The 19,628-nt window shown below is 40.0% G+C and overlaps 1 protein-coding gene across 3 annotated transcripts in view; it reads right to left on the reverse strand.

Moving 5' to 3' along the window:
• khdrbs3 (KH domain containing, RNA binding, signal transduction associated 3) overlaps positions 1–19,628 on the reverse strand; it is a 126,051-nt gene that overhangs the window by 30,400 nt on the left and 76,023 nt on the right. For all 3 annotated transcript variants that reach the window (XM_065948302.1, XM_065948301.1, XM_020644121.3), the window contains 3 exons: positions 18,591–18,737; positions 17,505–17,644; positions 11,116–11,296 (listed from right to left, as the gene is read on the reverse strand). In XM_065948302.1, the coding sequence (XP_065804374.1) occupies positions 11,116–11,296; positions 17,505–17,644; positions 18,591–18,737 (468 nt within the window). The remainder of the gene's footprint in view (positions 1–11,115; positions 11,297–17,504; positions 17,645–18,590; positions 18,738–19,628) is intronic.

Here is a 19,628-nt window from a genome sequence, read left to right on the forward strand (position 1 = left end):
TCATCTTCTGTCTGAAAACCTTAATGTTTGGAAATGGAAGTTATCATAGCTGTGACTCATATAGAAAGTATACTTTCTTACTTTAGAGAAGGTTCTAGTTCAGGGAAATTACAGCAAACAAGATTAGAGAATAATATAGTAGCAGACACCTTCCTCGACAGCGTCTCGCTCTACCACATCAGCAGTATCCGCCCAAAACAGAAGAAACACAGACACAAGCATCAGGTTACAATTAGCTGTGTAAGAAAACAACACAACAAACCCTGTTTTTATTCAAAGCCACGACTACAGTCTTTGAAAGTGAAACAGCTTTAACCAAAATGTTCTTCGGAATAAAAGCTTGTGCATTGCCAGAAACGTGTTCCCATTTGAAATTGAAATAATGTCTCTGTTGTTGTTGGAAAATGCTTGTTTTCTTACAAAAACTCGGGGAATGTTTTTATTTCGTTCTATTTAGAAGCTGTTTCTATTATACCGTACCTATTGCAGCCTGGAATAAACAAGCACAGTTATGAATATTAAATGAAGCAGAGAGAAAACATGAAGTAAAAATCGCGTTAGCTGTGATTGTGAAGGCAGCCTCAGTCACCACATAGCAGAATATAAGCATGGACTGTCAAAACCTGTAAGAGTTGATCTATAATTTTAAACTTTGATACAATACTAATAAAAATCAAACAATATTGATGTTTAAATGGTAAAGGGACTTGCGCTTTTATAGTTTTTTTCTAGTCTTCTGATTATTCAAAGCACTTTTCTATATAAAGTGACCATCAGAAGGAACTAAACATGTTCATACACATTCACACGCTGCAGACAAAGCAGCGGGAGCAACTTGGGGTTAAGTGTCTTGCCCAAGAACCCATCGGACATGTTGCTGCAGGAGCTGAGGATCAAACCCTCGACCTACCGGTTGAGACACCACCCACTCTACCTACTAAGCCACAGCCGCCCACTCTAAATACAATGAGAATAACATAAACAGAAGTTCTAGACATGCAATATTGGAAAATATCTTGGTTTTGATCAAGAGTACTTCAGTGCCAAAATAATGCCAATGTATTTGTGCATATAATAGTTCTCCTCTGCTGTCACCTCCTCTGCTCTCTGTCTGTCTGTATGAGTGTAAATGTATGTTTTCTGACTTCATGAAAAGCAAAAAGGACTTGAGCAACATCAGTATTTGATGACCTGTGGATTTGAGTGGATCATCACTGCTGTTTATTTCACTTGCAACAGCTTTGGGTTAAAACTATAACTAAAGATCTTTATTTCTTTTAAAGCCTCAGTTCTTTTTGATACTATAGTTCATTAAAATAATGAAAATTGGAAAATGAACCAGTATTGACAATTCTGACAACCTTTTAATGACTGAGTCAGTCGTTTCCACTGATTATGAACACAGATTATTGACTCATATATATATATATATAAAATACTCATTCTGCTTTTAAAACAAAAAATATTAATACACTTAAAGGAAGCAAGATCATCTGGTTACATCCACTTTAGACCGCTAGAGTTTTATTCAAAAAATGTAAAGCATCCAACATTAAGTCTGTCTTTGTCTACTGGTATTAACACATTGGCTTTAACAGCTGACCCATAAAGCCTTTTTTAAATTGTATTTGTACTGGTAAGCTTCCTGCAATACAATACTTACAGTGCTACATATACAGTATGTTGCATATATCACCACCTCGTATGAATGCCTGATCCATGAGGTTGCATTTGAATGCCATCAGGACAGTGGGACCTGCATCTCTATAAATCATAATCCCTGTAATAATCCACATTATAACGCTATTACATGGGCAATCTGAGTAAAAGAATCAAAATGTGTCCACACCAAAAACCTTTGCATGTTAACAAAAAATGTAATAGATACTATTTGCAATACTCACATGTACAGATTGTTGGTGTTATGTCTGTGACTATAACAGGGAATGTTGCCATGGTAACTAAAAACTAAGCATGACACATACATAATGTACTTCAATATAAATGTAAACTCTGCTGTTCATAGCAGAGATATCATTCCATGTGCAAAACACACATATCTGATTGCCTTTCTAAGTATGTTCAAGTCAAATCACAATAAGGAACTGTAAATGTATGTCTAGTTAAAGATAATGATTTGTTTAGTCAATTGATGGAGGGTTGGGTACTGTTCATATTTAAACTGATACCAGTACCAGCATATATTGGTATTCAATGGTATTAAGAACATTCTACACAAACTAAAACCCTCCCCCCCTTGTTCATTTCCCCTTTTCAAACCCATCACCACAGCCTCCTCCCTGTCACAGTCTGACACCAGGGCAGAGTGTGACAGCCTGGTCCTGTGTTTCTTGGAAGAAGCATCGGAGGTTTGATGCAGCTGAACCCACACCAGAAAGATGCTCCGCTACATTTTTTTGTCTCCAAGTGAAGACATAGAATATTGGCAGTTTATAATCAATCCCTGAAGACCCAATAAATACTTAAACTGATGTCCTGCAGGACAGTACATGTATGTGATAATGACATTAAAATAGTGTTGGTTGATTCACAAAGTCAGCTCTTGCATTTAGTGACATGCAAGAAAACATTGAGTCTGAAAAGGTACAATAGCTAAATTAAATCCCTTTTCTCTCCAGTCTACAGCTTGCTAACGTTAGCTAGTAAAGACAACAAAGCAGCCTCTCTTTGCACTCTTACTTTTATACACAGGGCTTCTTGTGCTTGGCTCAATGAATCATGTATTTCAAAGATAAACCATGTTGCTTATATTGCAACCTACCTACTACAAACTTTATTCAAAAAAATAATAATTGCAACTGCATTGTCACAGGTGTCATTTGATGCTTTGGTTCTACTAAACAAATATCACAACACCTCTAGCGAGCACTGTGACTGTGACATGCTGCAGGGGTGATGTGGTCTTGCTCTTTAACTTCACTTTACCCTGAGTGTGCTCTTTGCTAACAAGGAATTGGGACCAATTTAAGCTAAATCAATATGTAGCTCTGATGCTTTTTGGTTCATACCCTTAAAAAACAAGTTCAGTGCCAAACCCTTTGTCATGGTCCTAAAAGCTTCCAATATCAATAACTTTAAATTCACCAAATTTAAAACAAAGTAAATATCCATCCATTATCCATACCACTTGTTCCCGTTTGGGGTCGCGATGGGGCTGGAGCTGATCCCAGCTGTCACTGGGCGAGAGGCGGTGTACACCCAGGAACGTTCACCAGTCAATCACAGGGCTGACATATAGAGACAGACAACCAGCCACACTCACATTCACACCTACGACGGCAATCAAAATCAACCAAATAACCTAACGAGCATGTCTTTGGAGTGTGGGAAGAGATAACCCATGCATGCACGGGGAGAACATTCAAACTCCACAGAGAGAGGCCCTGTCCGACAGGGAATCGAACAAGGAACCTCCTTGCTGTGAAGCAACAGCACTAACCACTGCACCACCATCCAGACCCAAGGAAATATCCGTTTTAACATTTAAAATGCTTTAAAATTTGGCCTGATAGACTTTAATTATTCCTGTGTAGGAAATGATAATGTGTGTTTTTTTTTTTTCAGAGCATCGTATTCATATTTGAACAAAACATGATGTGCTCTAAAACACGAGAATTTAAAATGTTTCCCTTGACATCATAAACATGTTGCTTCTATTTGTCTGTATGTTTTAAATACAAGGAAGTTAAACAATCCTTAATGTAAAGAGATGTTTTATCTTTTTTTAAATTGATCAGCTATTAATAGTCAATTTGCTCAGATGAAAATCATTAGATAGAAAGTTTGGTTTCATCAGCCACACAGCAGTGATGGGAAACTACCATGCATGGCACTGAGCTGACCATCAGGAGCAACTGGGCTTCAACGTCCTGCTGGAGGACACTTTGACATGTGGACAGGAGGAGCTAGGGATCAAAATGCCAACAGGGGTTATTTTGTACATCCTGCACAGAGGCTGTCCAAATGGCCAAGTGTAGAACTCTGTCCGTTGGTTCTTAGAGGTGCTGATGCATTCAAAAAACAGAAGCTGGAAATTCAAAACTTACACACATCAGTTTTAGCACATCTTCCACCAGGCCTGGGACCAACAGAAGATCATGTCTCAGTAACAAGAAAAGGTGATTAAATTTAAAAAAGGTTATCCTCTGAGGAGCGTGAATTTTCTCAGTGATAGAAAGGCAATTTGATGTTTAAATTGAACATTTGAGTATTCTTGCATGAAATTGGGGCTGGATGTTGAATTGAATGGATCCTCTTGGGAGCATGAACACCATTATTCCATATATTTTTTTAATTGGATTTAAAGATAGTATCATAGAAAATATATATAGAAAAGGTAATGAAGTTTAGAGGTATCTATTCCTTTTTGAAAATATCCATCTGTGGTTGACACAGACCAACTGACATCACAATTTAGGGCAATTTATTTCCAGACAGGATAGAAGAAGAGTTAGCCCACATGGCGTTGTCTTATGGTTTGTGTAAAACTACTGCGGACAAATACTCTACAGAGCGGACTTTACTCTAGGGCTTGACCGATATGAGATTTTCGGAGCCGATACCAGTGGTGTAGTGCAGGGTATTCACAGGTATACCAATTTATTTTGCAGTCTCCTTAGAGTCTAAATCCTCTGATTTACACCATTGATTGATTGACAGTATTTAGATGTATGCTGCAATTTTTTTTCCCTGACAGTGAAGGGCTGACTCTCCTTATTCCATCTCTAATTGGCTAGTACACACAAACTAAATATGTAGGAGTAGTCTTACATGTCACTGTTCATAACGAAGGCTGTTTATCCTCTGCTGGATGAGCCACTTAAAAAAAAACATTTTGGGGAAAAATTAAGAGTTTACCCACTTCTTTAGGCACCACTACACCACTGGCTGATACCGATATTAGGGAGAGAAAAATGTCGATACCAATATATTGGCCGATATCTTTCTTATATAGATGTTCAATCTTTAGAGATCGATTGATTTAGATATACATTGATCCCTTAAATGCTGTTATCAAACACTTGCGAAAAAGATTTATATTTGGACTAGTTTTTTTTTTTCTTTTTACAGTTGAACAAAAGCTTTTATTTGCCAGAAAAACAACAGTGCACTGCAACTCTACATTTGACTTAGTAATTAACAATGATAAATAAAACTACATAACAATAAATAATAAACTGAAACTGTAAACTTACTTTTGTTGGCACATATCCAAGATAAAAAAAATAGCTGTTAGCGATGGTTACTGGTATAGGTTGGGCGGTTTATCGGTCTGGCTCTCCTTTTTACTCCACCGCACTACAAACACAACCTTGTCATATACAGTTTGGTACCATTGGACACAGAGCAGTGTAGGTGATGCAGTGTAGGTGATGCAGGTCCTTCTCAGTGTTAGAAGAGCAGGTACTAGATGCCCTGATTAGTTTTCAACACAAGCCAGTTATCATTACTCTTGACTGAGTCCTCCACTGGACTGAATGGTGACTCTATATAGGTGCTGTCCACTCACATTGGACAGCACTGCCTGGTATTAAGGATGGCATTAAAGTTTAACAATGGCATGTTATTGCCATTTATTAGAGCAGCTACTCCATAATTGAGTTACAAGCGAGCTGAGAGGAGAAACATGCCCTGTTTATAAATCACGTTGACACATTTAAAATGATTATTTTCTTCAGAGTCTGACACAAAGAAAACATGTTTAAAATGGAAAGCAGTGACAATAGTGTGATTGAAGTCGTTGTTATATCTGATGTCTTTTAAATTGATACACAATTTACTCAAAATATCTTGAAGAGCACAATTCTGCATCAGAGCAGCATTTCCATCACTAAACAGGATTACTGTGACAGCGAGAGGTTGGATGGGGGAGGAGAGACAGAGTGAGGAGCGAGTGAGAGCAGCCCCTAAGTGAGTCTTTCATTTGTATGCCAGCGGATGGCTGAGAGGCGTGTTGTTAAAAGATAAGGACCGGCCTCAGAGGCCACTGAGGACTAACAGAGGGCCTGGCACTGCATGTTACGACAGCGGTATCACAGCCGCTCCACTGTGCTCTACAATACTACTGTAAAAGATAGGATGCCACTTACACCCAGAGCAAGCTTTTCAGCCACTGGATTTGTTCCCTGTACTAAATCCAAATGAGTTTACCGACAAATTGTCCTCACATTATGAACTTTGTCGAAATTGCACATGCTGCTCGGTCTGTGCTGAGACCCAAAAGGTGTCAGAGAGACAAACAACAAAGCGATAAAATTAAGCAAATCAAAAGAAGATGTAAAGCCCTGTTCTCAGGCGGCTTGACTAGGATACCATCTGTTCAAAGATAAATGTTGCGCCTCCGCACAGCTGTGCCACACATTGCTCTTAACTTTTTAACTATAAAAGCAAAATAACACCCCGTGTTATTGCCTTAAGAAAAACAAATAACCAAGCATTTGTAACCCCCCGGTCGTCTGTCTTAGTCTTAAAATTTCACAAAGCTGGGTGTCATTTATTCAGCTCCTCCTGACGGCATATTCCAGTAAGCTAAAAAATAAAAAATAAAAAAGGGGCTTGCATTTGTTGAAACTTTTCTGCTGCAAGGGTAGAAATACAACTCAAAACGATCAGATTGAGGATGCCAAAAAAGTTGGCCCATGCATCAAGTTGAAGTATCACTACCCTGTGTTACACTTGACAAATGTCTTACTTTTCCTTACTGTTATTTCTTTACCTCCTTCGGTTTCTTGCCTTTTGAGACAGCTGTCTCAGCTGTGTATCAAGGAAACTCATGCCATACTCTTTCTTGCAAACAGCTTAGCTTTAATATGAAATCCAATATCACTAACTATAATGCAACAATATGTTTTCATTTATCCTCTGAATAAGGGTCTGGGACCTTTTGAAGATCTCCTTTGAAAAGAGGCAGAGTGTTATCAGGACAGGTCAGCAGTCTCTCACTGGGCCAACACATAGATGATCATTAACACCCACATTCCAACCTGAGGGTGTTGAGGAGTTATCAGACACAGCATGTCTTTGGACTGTGGGAAGAAACTAGAAAATACAAGCTGTACACAGCATGGCTGACTAGTGTATTTGTATCATTTAAATGAGGAAGAGTCCTTAGTTCATAGTGCATGCATGCATGCATGGTGCCGGTGCATTTTAGGCCCTTGCAGAAAATTAAAGCGCACATAATCTGGGTGCAATGTAAAGTGCAAGGTACACATCTATTGTGTCAAGTCTCTTAATTGATAGTTGGTTAGTCCTGTGGCGTTTTGCATAAAAGACAATTAAAACAATCAGAGCGTCATCTCCCATACCACACATCAGCCAGATGAGCCTGGATGTTGTGCAGTGTTTGTCATGTGGAATTTAGACGTTCACGTGAAAGCGGCAGGTTCGTGTCAGAATCCGGTTCATTTGACTTCACGCCTTCTGTTTTGCACTCATAGACACTGAGCACAGACATGCCCGATATGAATGACTGTGGTGTGCAACTATATCCACTGTAGGGATCCCTCCACAGCAGAAAGCAAAAGATAATTTACACACTTAAAGAGACCCTGTATCTTTTAATGCATGAGGCACTTTCAATCCCAGATTAAATTTAAAACACACAATCATGAACAAATGTAAAAGACCATCTGTCTGCCTACCATCAATGCAAATCAGGCCATAAATCTTTGCTTTACTTATTTTGCTGCTGAAATCTAGCTCGTCAATATTCTCTACACAAGAAACATTGAGCAGTCAGTATAAAGATATGTGGATATGATTGTTGTTGGAACTGCTAAATATGCTTGAGGCCAATAGATGTACCTTTATGTTACATGTGTGTGTGTGTTTGTGTTTGTGTGTATGTTGTGTGGATTAGAGAAAGCACCATCTCTCTGATGGTGCAAACTGTCTGTCAGGGTGTGGGAATGACATCTGGACTGGTCATTTGACATCTGGACATCAGGCGCTTTGCTAGACCCTAATCTAAGTGTCAAGTAGGATAGGAAGTAGGAAGTTGCACTTTAACATATCACTAATGTTAGTATGCTAAAATGCTCACATTAAAAATAATACCTTACTTATCAGAATTGCAAAGATGATTATTTAAATACTTAAACTTCTGCTGGGATTTTCAGAAGATTCACATGTATAAGGGATGAAACACATAACTAGTTTTGTCCCATGAGAGTAGATATTAATCTTATCTTTATGATTGTATCTGAAATATATTTTCCTCACTATATTATACTATTTAGATTAAAAAAAAAAAAAAAAACGGTTACAAGGACGGCGCCATAGAGAACATGATTCAATTAACAATGCCTGGCTCTCAGCAGGACTGGACAAGCAGAGAAGAGCCTGAGGGGAAGAGTTTATTTTAAATGCTCAGCGAGGACCCACAAGGCTCAGAAAAGATTACCGTGTCCAGAGGATTTAACATAAACACCAGCAGCCCATGTGCATTTCACATTTCATGGTCCGCTCACCTAAAGGAATAAAGCTTCTGTGTGAATACAACACATGCTGTTGCAAGTACATAGAGGCTTTAGGTTAAGGCAATAGAGGTGGAGCTCAGGGACTTTGATTGGCCTCTGTGGGATTTTTTTTAAATATTGGCAATGATGTAACTGCACACAAAGATGACATGCAGCCTCATTTGTGAAATGCGAATTACATCCAGTGTAATTCTTCTCCAATGGGATTAGCAGCAGGTAGGATGGAGATCACAATACACTTGATGATTTACATGAAATGAGATTTGGCTGCAACCATTGAAGACTGATGGGGCTGCCAAGGTGGGATCAGAGGATAATAGCATCTCTGTGATTTAGTTTGGAAACAATTGGATTCTCAGTCATTTAATGCTTGAATAAAAGTTTAACCATGAGTGGATTGTGCAAACCAAAAACCCATCCAGACAAAGATAATGTACACCCATGTGTCTTAGTGACAAGATCACTGAGAGGTAGCCTAGGTCTGGTGCTGTTTGTCAGAACAAGAAGAGGGGAAGAAAACGCCTCCAGCTGAACAAATGTTTTGGCCCATGGCGATGTCGAGCAGAAAAAATGAGCGTGGAGGGAACACGCATATGACTGGATATAAAGCAGAGACAAATGGAGGCCACAAATGTGAACATGAAACCTCTTTGTCATTTCATTGATGAATACAAGGGCCTATTTGTCAGCGCCCGATGGAGAACGCTTGTCCTGGGAAAGTGATCTATTCAGATAATATAGAGTCAAACACATTCTACCTCTAATATGTTGTGATGTTGTTAGATTTATCATCTGGCAGATGTTGGGGCTCCTTTGTCTGCACCCACATACACAGGTGCAGGTGTTAGGGATGCAGTTACAACTGTGACAATGATGGGAAACAGCTGGTCGCGGAGCCATTCCCCACGACCTCCACACATTTGAATTGCAACCTCTGAATAAACCTGTCAGATGTGGTTAGGTATGGGCTGCTGGGGCAATTTTCCAACGCAGGCCACCTCCTCTCCTCCTTCTATCTGCTAAATATGCAATGTTGATGCCGGGGTCTCTGGGGAAGTTGCCTTGACAGTGCGGCGGGACTCTCCTGGCAAATGCACAAAGGCTCTGACTCTAAGCCTAATATATTCACCTCTGGTAGCTGTTGATATTACAGCCAGCTCCCATAAGACTGTGCAGGTATGCAGTACCAAATAAGAATTATGGTGAATAACAAATGCATACTATGCTTACACCTCACATAGCAATGTTCAAGGTACACTCATAAAGACTGATATCCAAAGCAGCTATACTCTGTGTGCTTTAAAAGGCTAATTTAACCAAAGTCTAAGGCAAAGATAGCCACACATATTGCTAAATTGTCGTATTGGAAGATGCACATCCCATATGTGCAGGGCAATAAAAAAGCAACAAAAACAAGGAAAGACTGCAAAAATTCTTCATTGCACAAAACAATTGATCTCAATATTTCTACACTTGAGTGTTAGTATGGGGTGATAATTAAAAATAAATGGGGACCCCACCCCAAGTGTCAAAAATCTGTGCTTTTTTCAGTATTGTGTGTGCATGCTTGCTTCTTTTTGTTGATACATTGACATAAAGGCCAGTGACTCCCTTACAGTGTCCCATACTGCCCTGGTGGCTTGTTCTTTTATTTTGATATGATCAATATCTGCAGTGGAAATGTGTCCTGGGGAAACAGTTCATGGACCCTCTCATGTAAAAAGTTTGGGTTTTGAGTTATTCATCTCTAATTCTCCTTTCAGAGACATTATCTAATTCTATTTGTGCTCCCTGTAAATCAGAAATGTTGCTGTCCATAGCAGTTTGATACAGTGCAGTGCATCCTCATTGGGACAAAAAAGAGACACTAACAACCCTCAAAAACCTACTTCGTGTGTCAGCAGTCAACTATAACTAATGTGGAAAATTTAAGTTGACATATTTGCGCTTCTCTTTAACATTGTCAATTCACTATGAGCAGTTCTTGTGCACCATTTGTTTACAGACAACAATCAAGGGCTGTTGTGTTTCCAAAGAAAACGTATCAGTTATTTGGTTCTTATCCATCTTCCACAGTTGTAGGGAACTCAGTTGTTTTTGAGCTCAGTGATGGGGGGGGTATGTGGTTAAAGTAACTAAATATCATACCCACTTTAAGAATATGAAACTTGTGATTTTTTTACGACTCTCAGAGGGAATTTGTTTTTTTTTTTGGGACAAGGACAATGGAACCATATACAATATTGTTCAATGTCACAAGCATGGAGTCACATATAATGACAAAGTTAGTGTGTGGTGAATAAAGCAGCTAAACCAATACAACCAACTTCAGGTTATTTTACAATACAAGAATGCAAATGACCCTCACAGCTCTCATTGTTTGAAATCAATGTGGAGGTGCAATAACAACTCACTGATATTCTGCTCCAGTGATAACTGGGACCTTGAATATAAATTCAGAGAAAATTAGAAAATGTTTTTAAAAATGTATCAGCAAATAAATGGGGAGTTAAAGTCCTATTATGGAGACAATTCCTTTCTGTGAATGTGTGTGGTCTTGTTGCTGACTTGTTCTGACTTGACACCTTTATGGATGCATTTTGTTTGTACTCACGTATTCTCCATATGTGTCCTGAACTATGGGAGGAGCTGGTCTGTATCCGGCGGTTGGAGGTGTGCCTCTGGCTCTCTGAACCCCCCTCCCTCTGGAAGATGGAGCCCGGCTGGGCGGGGCTCCTCTGGGTGCTGCTCCCCGGGGAACTGCTGCATGCAGGGGAGGGACTCCTCCTCGAGTCCTGGAACAAGGCACAAACATTCGGCCAGGTTTAGATGAAAGAGCTGAACACTTGTGTGTATGTTGTTGGGGGAGAATGGTTTGAAATCTTAATAATTGGAGGTAAAAAATGATGTGTGCAGAGTTGGGATGAATCATGTATCATACAAAACGTATTTTTAATCAATACGCTAATATGATGTAAAAGCACGAACAAATGTTATCACAAGAAGGATTCATCCTCTTGCATTCCATGTCTTCATGGTGACATGCTATTATTTATTATGTATGTCAGTTTGTCTCATGCACTTCCACTCCTATAACTGATTTCCTTCACAGCAAGGGTGACTTGCTGCAAACGTAGCTATGAATTTGATACATTCAGCTGCAGGTTACATGTGTAGGTGGAGACAGCGGAACAGTGAGGGTGGAGGGCAAGTTTCTCTAGTCGAGAGAAAGTGAGTCACGTCGATTCCACAACATGTCTTGTTGCTGAGCTGCTTTCCTGTGTTGTAAGGAAAAGGCGCTGTTGCCCGTTTCCCTATGTGTTTTAAATGTTCAGTCTTTAAGTTAAGTTTTGCATTCAGACTCCGAAGAAATCAGACAAAAATACACTTGTGCATGAATAGTTATCAGGTTTGAATTTTGAGTTTAGCTTAAATAAAAGGAATGACAAAATCAAATCTATAAAATCTTAGAATCGTTTTGATCAACATATTAAATAATTATTAAGTGTTGTTTCTTTACTTAGTAAACATCTTAGTGTACACAGTGCTAAAGTCCTCAAGAGCGGACGGCCCGGGTTCAAGTCAGAGCTGTGGCTCCTTTCATTCATTTCGTTCCCCGCTCTCTTTACCCCCAGTATCTGACACTGTCCACATTCCCATCTCTAAAATAAAGGCATAAAAGGCCCCCAAAATTAATCTTAAAAAAGAAACACTGCTAAATTGAAATCCGTTGTCTCAAAATCTGAGCTAGAGATGCTCTTGCATTTTCCTGGCTTCCCTCCCTCGACCGTCTACAAAAAGCTGCTTTACGGTCGCTAACTAGGCCCAGCAGGTCAAGTCGCATTATACCCATTCCCTTTTTCTCTCCAATAGCTTCAAGATAGCCGGCCGAGATCTTCTCATTGGCCCTTCGTGTCCGATTGAAAACAGATGATGACCATGACGTGGCTCTGACACTTTGAAAGCTCTGCAGTTACTGATGTTTTTAATGAGCGTACTGAACACTCATGTTTGGCTTTCGACCACCTGTCATTTGGATGACATTTTTGTGATGTAACAGTTGTAGTGTTTCTGTCTTTATAGTTCATCGTCAATGAGTTTCATTGTTGTTATTGTTAGCTTGGTAATATTTTGTGGAGCTCTTTGTGACCTTACTGTGAAAAGGCACGTACTAGACTAGAGCAAGCATGACTTTCTCATTTACTCATGTTTGGATGAACCATACTCCAAACTCCTTGAACTTGGTTATAAAAACAGTCAATGTAAAATGAATGACTCCACATGATCTTCATTAGCACACCAGGCCTCCCCTGAGAAGACCAAATATTTCTAACTATGAATCCCTCCTGCTGATATCACATACCTCTCTAATACCAATGAGGGTATACATACATACTGTAATTTTTTGTGGAGATACGCCGATTTAAAAGATTTGCAAGCTTTGCACAACATCAATAATAATAATAATAATAATGTATACTTTATTGATCCCACGAGGGGAAATTCGTTTTTACACGGTCTAGTTAACATGCTACACAAACATAGGCCGAAATACACACACATGCACATGCACAAACAGGATCCTATGGACATGCACTAATGGAGAGGTTTCAGAGTGAGGGGGCTGCCCACAGTGGGCGCTCCTGAGCTGGTGGGGGGGTTAGGTGCCTTGCTCAAGGGCGTTTACGTTCTCCACTGGCACTCTACAGCTGTTATTTGTTCTCCTCACATTCTAATATACCTCATTTTTAGGGTGTTTATGATTTACTATTGATGATGAGTTGTTGTATTTCCTGGTGCAATGAGGATACCTGATACCACAAATGAGTCTGTAATGTGTGTAGAACATTAGCCTGTGAGAAATCAGAGGATCAGAATGAGATTTTTTCTGTAGAGAATAATGTACAAGCACATAAAGGGCAGAATCAGCAGTGAAAGACTGGAAGATTAACAAGAACTAAATGAAAAGATGGCAAACACTGGCCAAAACAACCAATCAATCATTCAACAAATAGAGAGGCTTTAAGATGGTTCATTATCAGTCCAGATTTTGCACTCTGTATATTAGCAATTATATAACATGTCTGTATTATTTTTGAAGCAAACTCACTGCAAACGGAGCAGTTTTCAGGCATTCAGACTGGCCTTGTTTCCCAGCTTTATCTTGCTGTCAGCTTATTTTTATGGAGACATATAGTAACACTGCTATGGGATGTTCAGTAACGACTTTTGTTAACCTCAGTTTCAGAGCGCTTCTCAAGGCACAGCAGTTGGCTAGCAGCACTTCCACTTTCCCCGGCAGTGACCATGAAGTCTGTTTTCAATCGCTCCGTATGCTTGATATTTGCTTTCATTCAAAGAAATATAACCGTAGACAAACCTAAAAAGAATGTAAAGGAATCATCTCCTGGCATCAGCAGTTGTAGATCCAGAAACTATACCCTCAAAAAGACTTGTCAGGTTAATTGGTCTTTAGCCGTTGTTGTCGACAAAGCTGATATCAGAACTCCCGCCCCTTTTTTATTAAGCCCAGCCACCAACATTAAGAGTGTGTCGTCCCAACCACCGCCTGACGACCAGCCACCACTATTGTACTGTGTCGTCCCCACAGCCACTGCCGTCCTCATTCATGCACGGCCTGCTCCGACCTCCACCTCAGCGGCAAGGAAGTGTGGACAACAGGAACGCGAGGAATATAACGGAGAAATCCTTCCTGGATATTATCCCAAATACTCTTTCTAAAGTGTCTAATGATTGATGAATTGATTGATTGATTGACTGGCATGGCAATGTTACTACTTTCACCTGAGAGAGTTCAAATGTGAAAGGCAGTGACACAAAACATCTTAAGCTGAGGGTGTTTTTGCAATGTAGGCTGAAAATGCTATTTGTTGCGTAGTGGACTTAGGCCCTTAGAAACAAAATGTATTTAACCAAGACTGAGCAACTGAGTCACTTACTAAAAGAAGGTAACTTTTGTTTCACATTTGCGATTGCAAATAGACACATTTAAATACCTTAAATCTTGACAACACATCTGTTCAACAGGAACATTTTAATAAAAGAAGCTCTCTTTCTTTTGCTTAAAGGACAAACGCACGAACCAAGATTGAACAAAAACAAACAAAAAGCTGCTGATACAGATCCATAAATGTCACTGATGTCATCCAGCTGAATTAACACAGAGCCCAGAGTCTAACCAGTACTGTTATCAAAATGGAAGAAAAAGTCAAGCTGCTGTGTTGGAAATCAAAGGCAGTCTGACCTTGTGGTTTGGTAACATGTTGCCTGAGCTCCTTACTGCGGCTGAGCTTTCTGTTAAAAGCAGTTAACTGATCTGAAGCAGCAGCAGAAAAACCACAAAGGTTGCTCTCTGGGTCATTTTCTTTTCAATGCATCCCATTTCAGCCACGCAGCATGTTGGTGGAACATCACAGATTTAGGGCAGGAGGAGATAAAAAAAAAAAAAAAAGGAATAATCTCTGTAGTTTTCTGACTAACGGGGACAGTGGAGGATGTTTACTTGATTGAAAGTAGACCGCCTTCAAGCCATAACACATAAAAAAATAAAAAAAACACTCAAGTACTAAGAGTAAGGTCCTCCTTCAAAGCAGGATTTATATTCCTGCAAAAACTCCAGTAATAAAAAGCAAATAAAATATATGAGGAGAGCAATGTCACTATCCAGAGCATCCGTATGATTAACACATTATGCAAGTGTGAAAGTGTAAGAATCTGCACGGGCTTCCTGTTCAGGAGCCTGCAGGACCTCTGTCTTATCACACTCACATTAGGCATGGTAAATTCTAATTACAGTGTAATTTAAATAAACTGTGACTCAGAGCAATACAAACACACAATCTCAGTGACCTTGTTTATCTCCAAATCTGATGAAAGAAGACTGTTTTTCTCTTCCAAACACAAAGACCAAACAACACAACTCTTTTCATTTGTGTTGGATTTCCTCATTTTTAAGCACAGCATCGACGCAGTGTGTGTGTGTGTGTGTGTGTGTGTGTGTACGTGGGAAAAACTCTTCTAATGGCCGTGAGTGTTTTTATTTGTAGTCTTATGAGGTCTCAGAGGAGCTGGAATTAGCGTGGGTTCGCAGGGATAGTGAGGGAGGCGAGCATCTACCAGGGATGATTTGCATATAAAGGCTGTTATGCAAATGTGGCTTTGCTTTGCTAATGTTTATGGACACCAGACGTTGCATCACTGGGTACTACCAGGCACAGTTTACCATCACGTTTGTCTTTCTGTTGAGGACATTTCCTCCCTAAATGCCCAGTGTGAGCTGTTTCAGCACACAGAGGACTAGTGTTTGGGTAATTGATGGCACAAGTTACAAACAACAAACACTTAGATTCACCAAAATAAGTCTTTGCCTAAGAGGCTCCATCCTTGCACGAACGAATAATCATCTATTTAAAGCAGTTTGATCCAGAGCCACTGGATTAATCACATGCTGATGACATAATAACATTAATAAAGATTATGTGTCTGATTAACAGCACTTAACACTCTGACACTAGATGAAGTCTTGAGACAAAAATGGCTGCAAACCACCCATTTTTTGTATTTTGTGTCATTATAACTAAACACGACAAAATTATTAAAAACAAATAAATCCTTACAATGGTCAGGAATGCAAATACATGGATTTAATACAAGCACAGGATTGTTAACCTATCACACAGTGTGAAGCTTTTGTTTGGTTACATCATTTCACTCTGGTCGTCTGGTTGTTTTCTTCATCTTAAAGGAAGTTTATCGCTGCCATTGTAACTTTGCTAAATGTTGCTTAGTGCTGTACTCCTGTTGGCTTATTGTTTGGTCTTTGTAAATAGCACAAACAGAGAGTACGGCCTATACCTGCTCTTTTTGTAAAGATCTTGAGATGACATTTGTTATGAATTGGTGCTACACAAATAAAGATTGATTGACATATGCGATACCCTCATTCTTCACACAAATGAAATCAACTATTTGTGCCTTTTTTATTTTACCACTCTTTTATCCAGTTCCTCCTCATTCTCCTCTCTCCTTTGTGTGACTATAATTGTATATTATTCTCTCTCCAAAGTATCTGCACTACCAAACTAATCTTCAACATTCACTCATGACTGCAAACCTTTTTGTTTTTACTGTCAAACGTGTCACTGTGCAGCTTTTGTTGAATTTCTTTTGGTTTATCTTTAATGTCACTGCTCTGTCATGTTTTGTCACCAATAGAAACAAAACAACAAAACAAATCACAGTATGATGCAACAGCACTGTTCTGTTTTTCACAAGACACCGAGCTTAGAAATGGTTTACCTCAGTATGCCTGCACGGTAACCACTGTATTACTTAATAAATCTGTTTTTAATTTCAAGTCCGTTCCACTTCTGTTGCATTAATATTAGAGGTGGTAAGAGCATGTTTTATCATAACGTAATGAGGAATAAAACCTTGTTTTTTTTCTCTCACAAAAAGTACAACTTCAGTCAAAGTAAATGTTTTAAATGTGTTTTTTGAAACCCCCCCCTCCTCTGGATGCACTCTCTTTTCACTCCCAGCATGTGTCACGACAGCAGTCCCAGGATCAGTCCAGGATCCTGACTCAGTAATGAGCAGCTGCCTTAGTGAATACATGCACTTCTGTACCACACTGAGAACTGAAGCGACATTTGTTCAGACAAATTTAGCAAGGCTGTAATTGTTTCAGCATTTGAACTCAGAACACAGAGCCCTCTACCAAGAAATAAAGCTTAGAATGTGGAAAATATAAAGTGACATCCACCTCTTTCTCTTATTCTGCTGTTATTGCACCAGACAGAGGCAGTCTTTAATGCGCTGTTATTCTAAATGACACCATAATGCAAAAGGATACTGTACACGTCCACAAAGCCTTCCAAGCAGCCCCTTAACTGTAAATAATACCAATTCCCAAGCTGAACTAAAGTGCAAACACAAAATCCTATACACACTCTTTCACACACACACTTGTAAGAAGGTTACCTGGGAGGCCCTGGAACAGGTGTCCCTCTTCCACGGGCGGCTGCCTTACCCCTCACCGATGGCACCTTGGCGTCCTCGGAGCCGCCGTTCAGGTACGTGAGCTCCTGCAGCTGGGCCTGTCTGATCTCATCATTGTAATCCTGCACACAGAGAGGCAGCGTGTTAGCGTGGGCACACACACGCAGACAGCAATAGACTCGCTTTCAATTACACTGTATTAAATTTCTCCCTTTATCTCCAGGGCTACAGCTCCGGGAATATCTAATTAATGTACTTTACAGTGCTGCCGTGACCGCCGTTCCTGAGGCAGCAAAACATTCCAGATCTCCCGCTGATAAATCCTCGAGACCCCGTTTTGCCTTTATCTTCTCACACAGTTGTTTTTTTTTTTGTCGCTAAATTAAAACACATAATTAGCTTGGAAAGACGTCTCTTATCTCAAAATGATTGATATTATTGTCATGTGTCTGTTTAATCAATAAATATGTTTTATGGCAGCAGTGGGAAAACAGACATGGGGGTAGTTGGGGGAAGGGGTCGGCTCATAATTAATGCTAAGATGTAAATCATCATATCTCTAAGCGCTGGAGATATCATACATAATGAATGGAGGAAGAGTAAATAAGCTCCATGCTGCATGCTGCTGCCAACGAGGGTTTGGCCCGTGCAGAGATTCCCTCCTGCGCTTTTTTTTATTTTGTTATACCCACGACTTCCCACCGAGGATCACACACACTGAATCAGATGCTTTCCACACACACACGCTCTGACTGCCCTGAGAGAATTTATAGCGCGAGTAACAGACAAAGAGAGTGTGTGAAAGAGCAGGTTGTCTCTGCTGTTACTCACTGGTTTCACTGTGGACAGGCTGGAAATGAGTTTGCCGGGGCCAAAGAGCAGCTGAGCAGAGATTCAGGAGGAGGAAAAGGCAAGGCAGAGAGAAAATGTGTGTGTGTGTGTGTGTGTGTGTGTGTGTGTGTGTGTGTGTGTGTGTGTGTGTGTGTGTGTGTGTGTGTGTGTGTGTGTGTGTGTGTGTGTGTGTGTGTGTGTGTGTGTGTGTGTGTGTACGGAAAGAAGAAAACTTACTGGTATGAGGAACTTCTTGATCTCCTCCAGAGCGTGACCCATCCTGGCGTAAGCCTCAGCCGGCGGTGCGAACACCTCGATGAGCACGTGCAGGTCTTCGTTCAGGTGTTGATATTTGGCCTCTCCACTCTGCCGTAGCTCTTCCTCCTGACGGTACAAAAAAAAAAAACAAGTTTGCTATCATATATCTTCTGTCTAGAGAATGAGCAGGGGCTAGCTGTCACAGTCAGGAACATCTATCTTGTTTTTTTTTTTTTTTTTCTATATTTGGGTGAGGATTTACGGCACAGATGTTTCCATAACTGTTACATAATGAGGTGAGATGCTTCAGTGCGGGCAGAGTAACAGAGAAGCGAAGAGATAATATTTATGTGGGTTCTTGTAAACTTTTGTTTGCAAACAGTCAATCCTTACAATCCTGACTGCGGCTGTCAAATCGAAGCGATTGCTTTCGTCCTCACACAGCTGCCCGTCCTCGTAACCAATGAACAGATTGAGTGTGTGCTCTCAGACAAATTTATCACCACTTCTGCTCTGCTTGTTGCGTTTTATCTCACACGCATGATCACTGTGGATTCATTAAAATGAAGTCAACCACCTCTGGGAATCAGGAACATATTGTGGCAGATTTCAGGACCGGATATTTCCAACAAGGTCGGTGTTGTTTAAGTTGGAAAAAAAGATAAAAAGGTTCAAAAATGAAGAAATAACGTCGATAATAAAGTTTAACTGGGGACACGTTTTTTATATATTGCTGCATTCCAGTTGATCTCTGAAGTTGGAAATTCTGAGTTGCCGGTGTGATGCGTCATCAGGAACGCCCCCCGAAGTCGGAATACTGACTCGGAAACTCTGAGAATCTTCATTAGCCCGATTTCAAATCGACTGCTCCGTGCATCAACAGGGATGTTAAAGCTGTAACTGTGTTTATTAGCAGCTCAGTCGTCTTTCTCTCTGTGGAGGTTCTGTCATGCTATTTTCAGTCAGAAACTATCACCTAGTGTGTTATCTTCTGGCATTAGCTAACAAAACAAAGGT

The sequence above is a fragment of the Labrus bergylta genome, chromosome 19 (genome assembly GCF_963930695.1).
Source record: "Labrus bergylta chromosome 19, fLabBer1.1, whole genome shotgun sequence".
Lineage (NCBI taxonomy): Eukaryota > Metazoa > Chordata > Actinopteri > Labriformes > Labridae > Labrus > Labrus bergylta.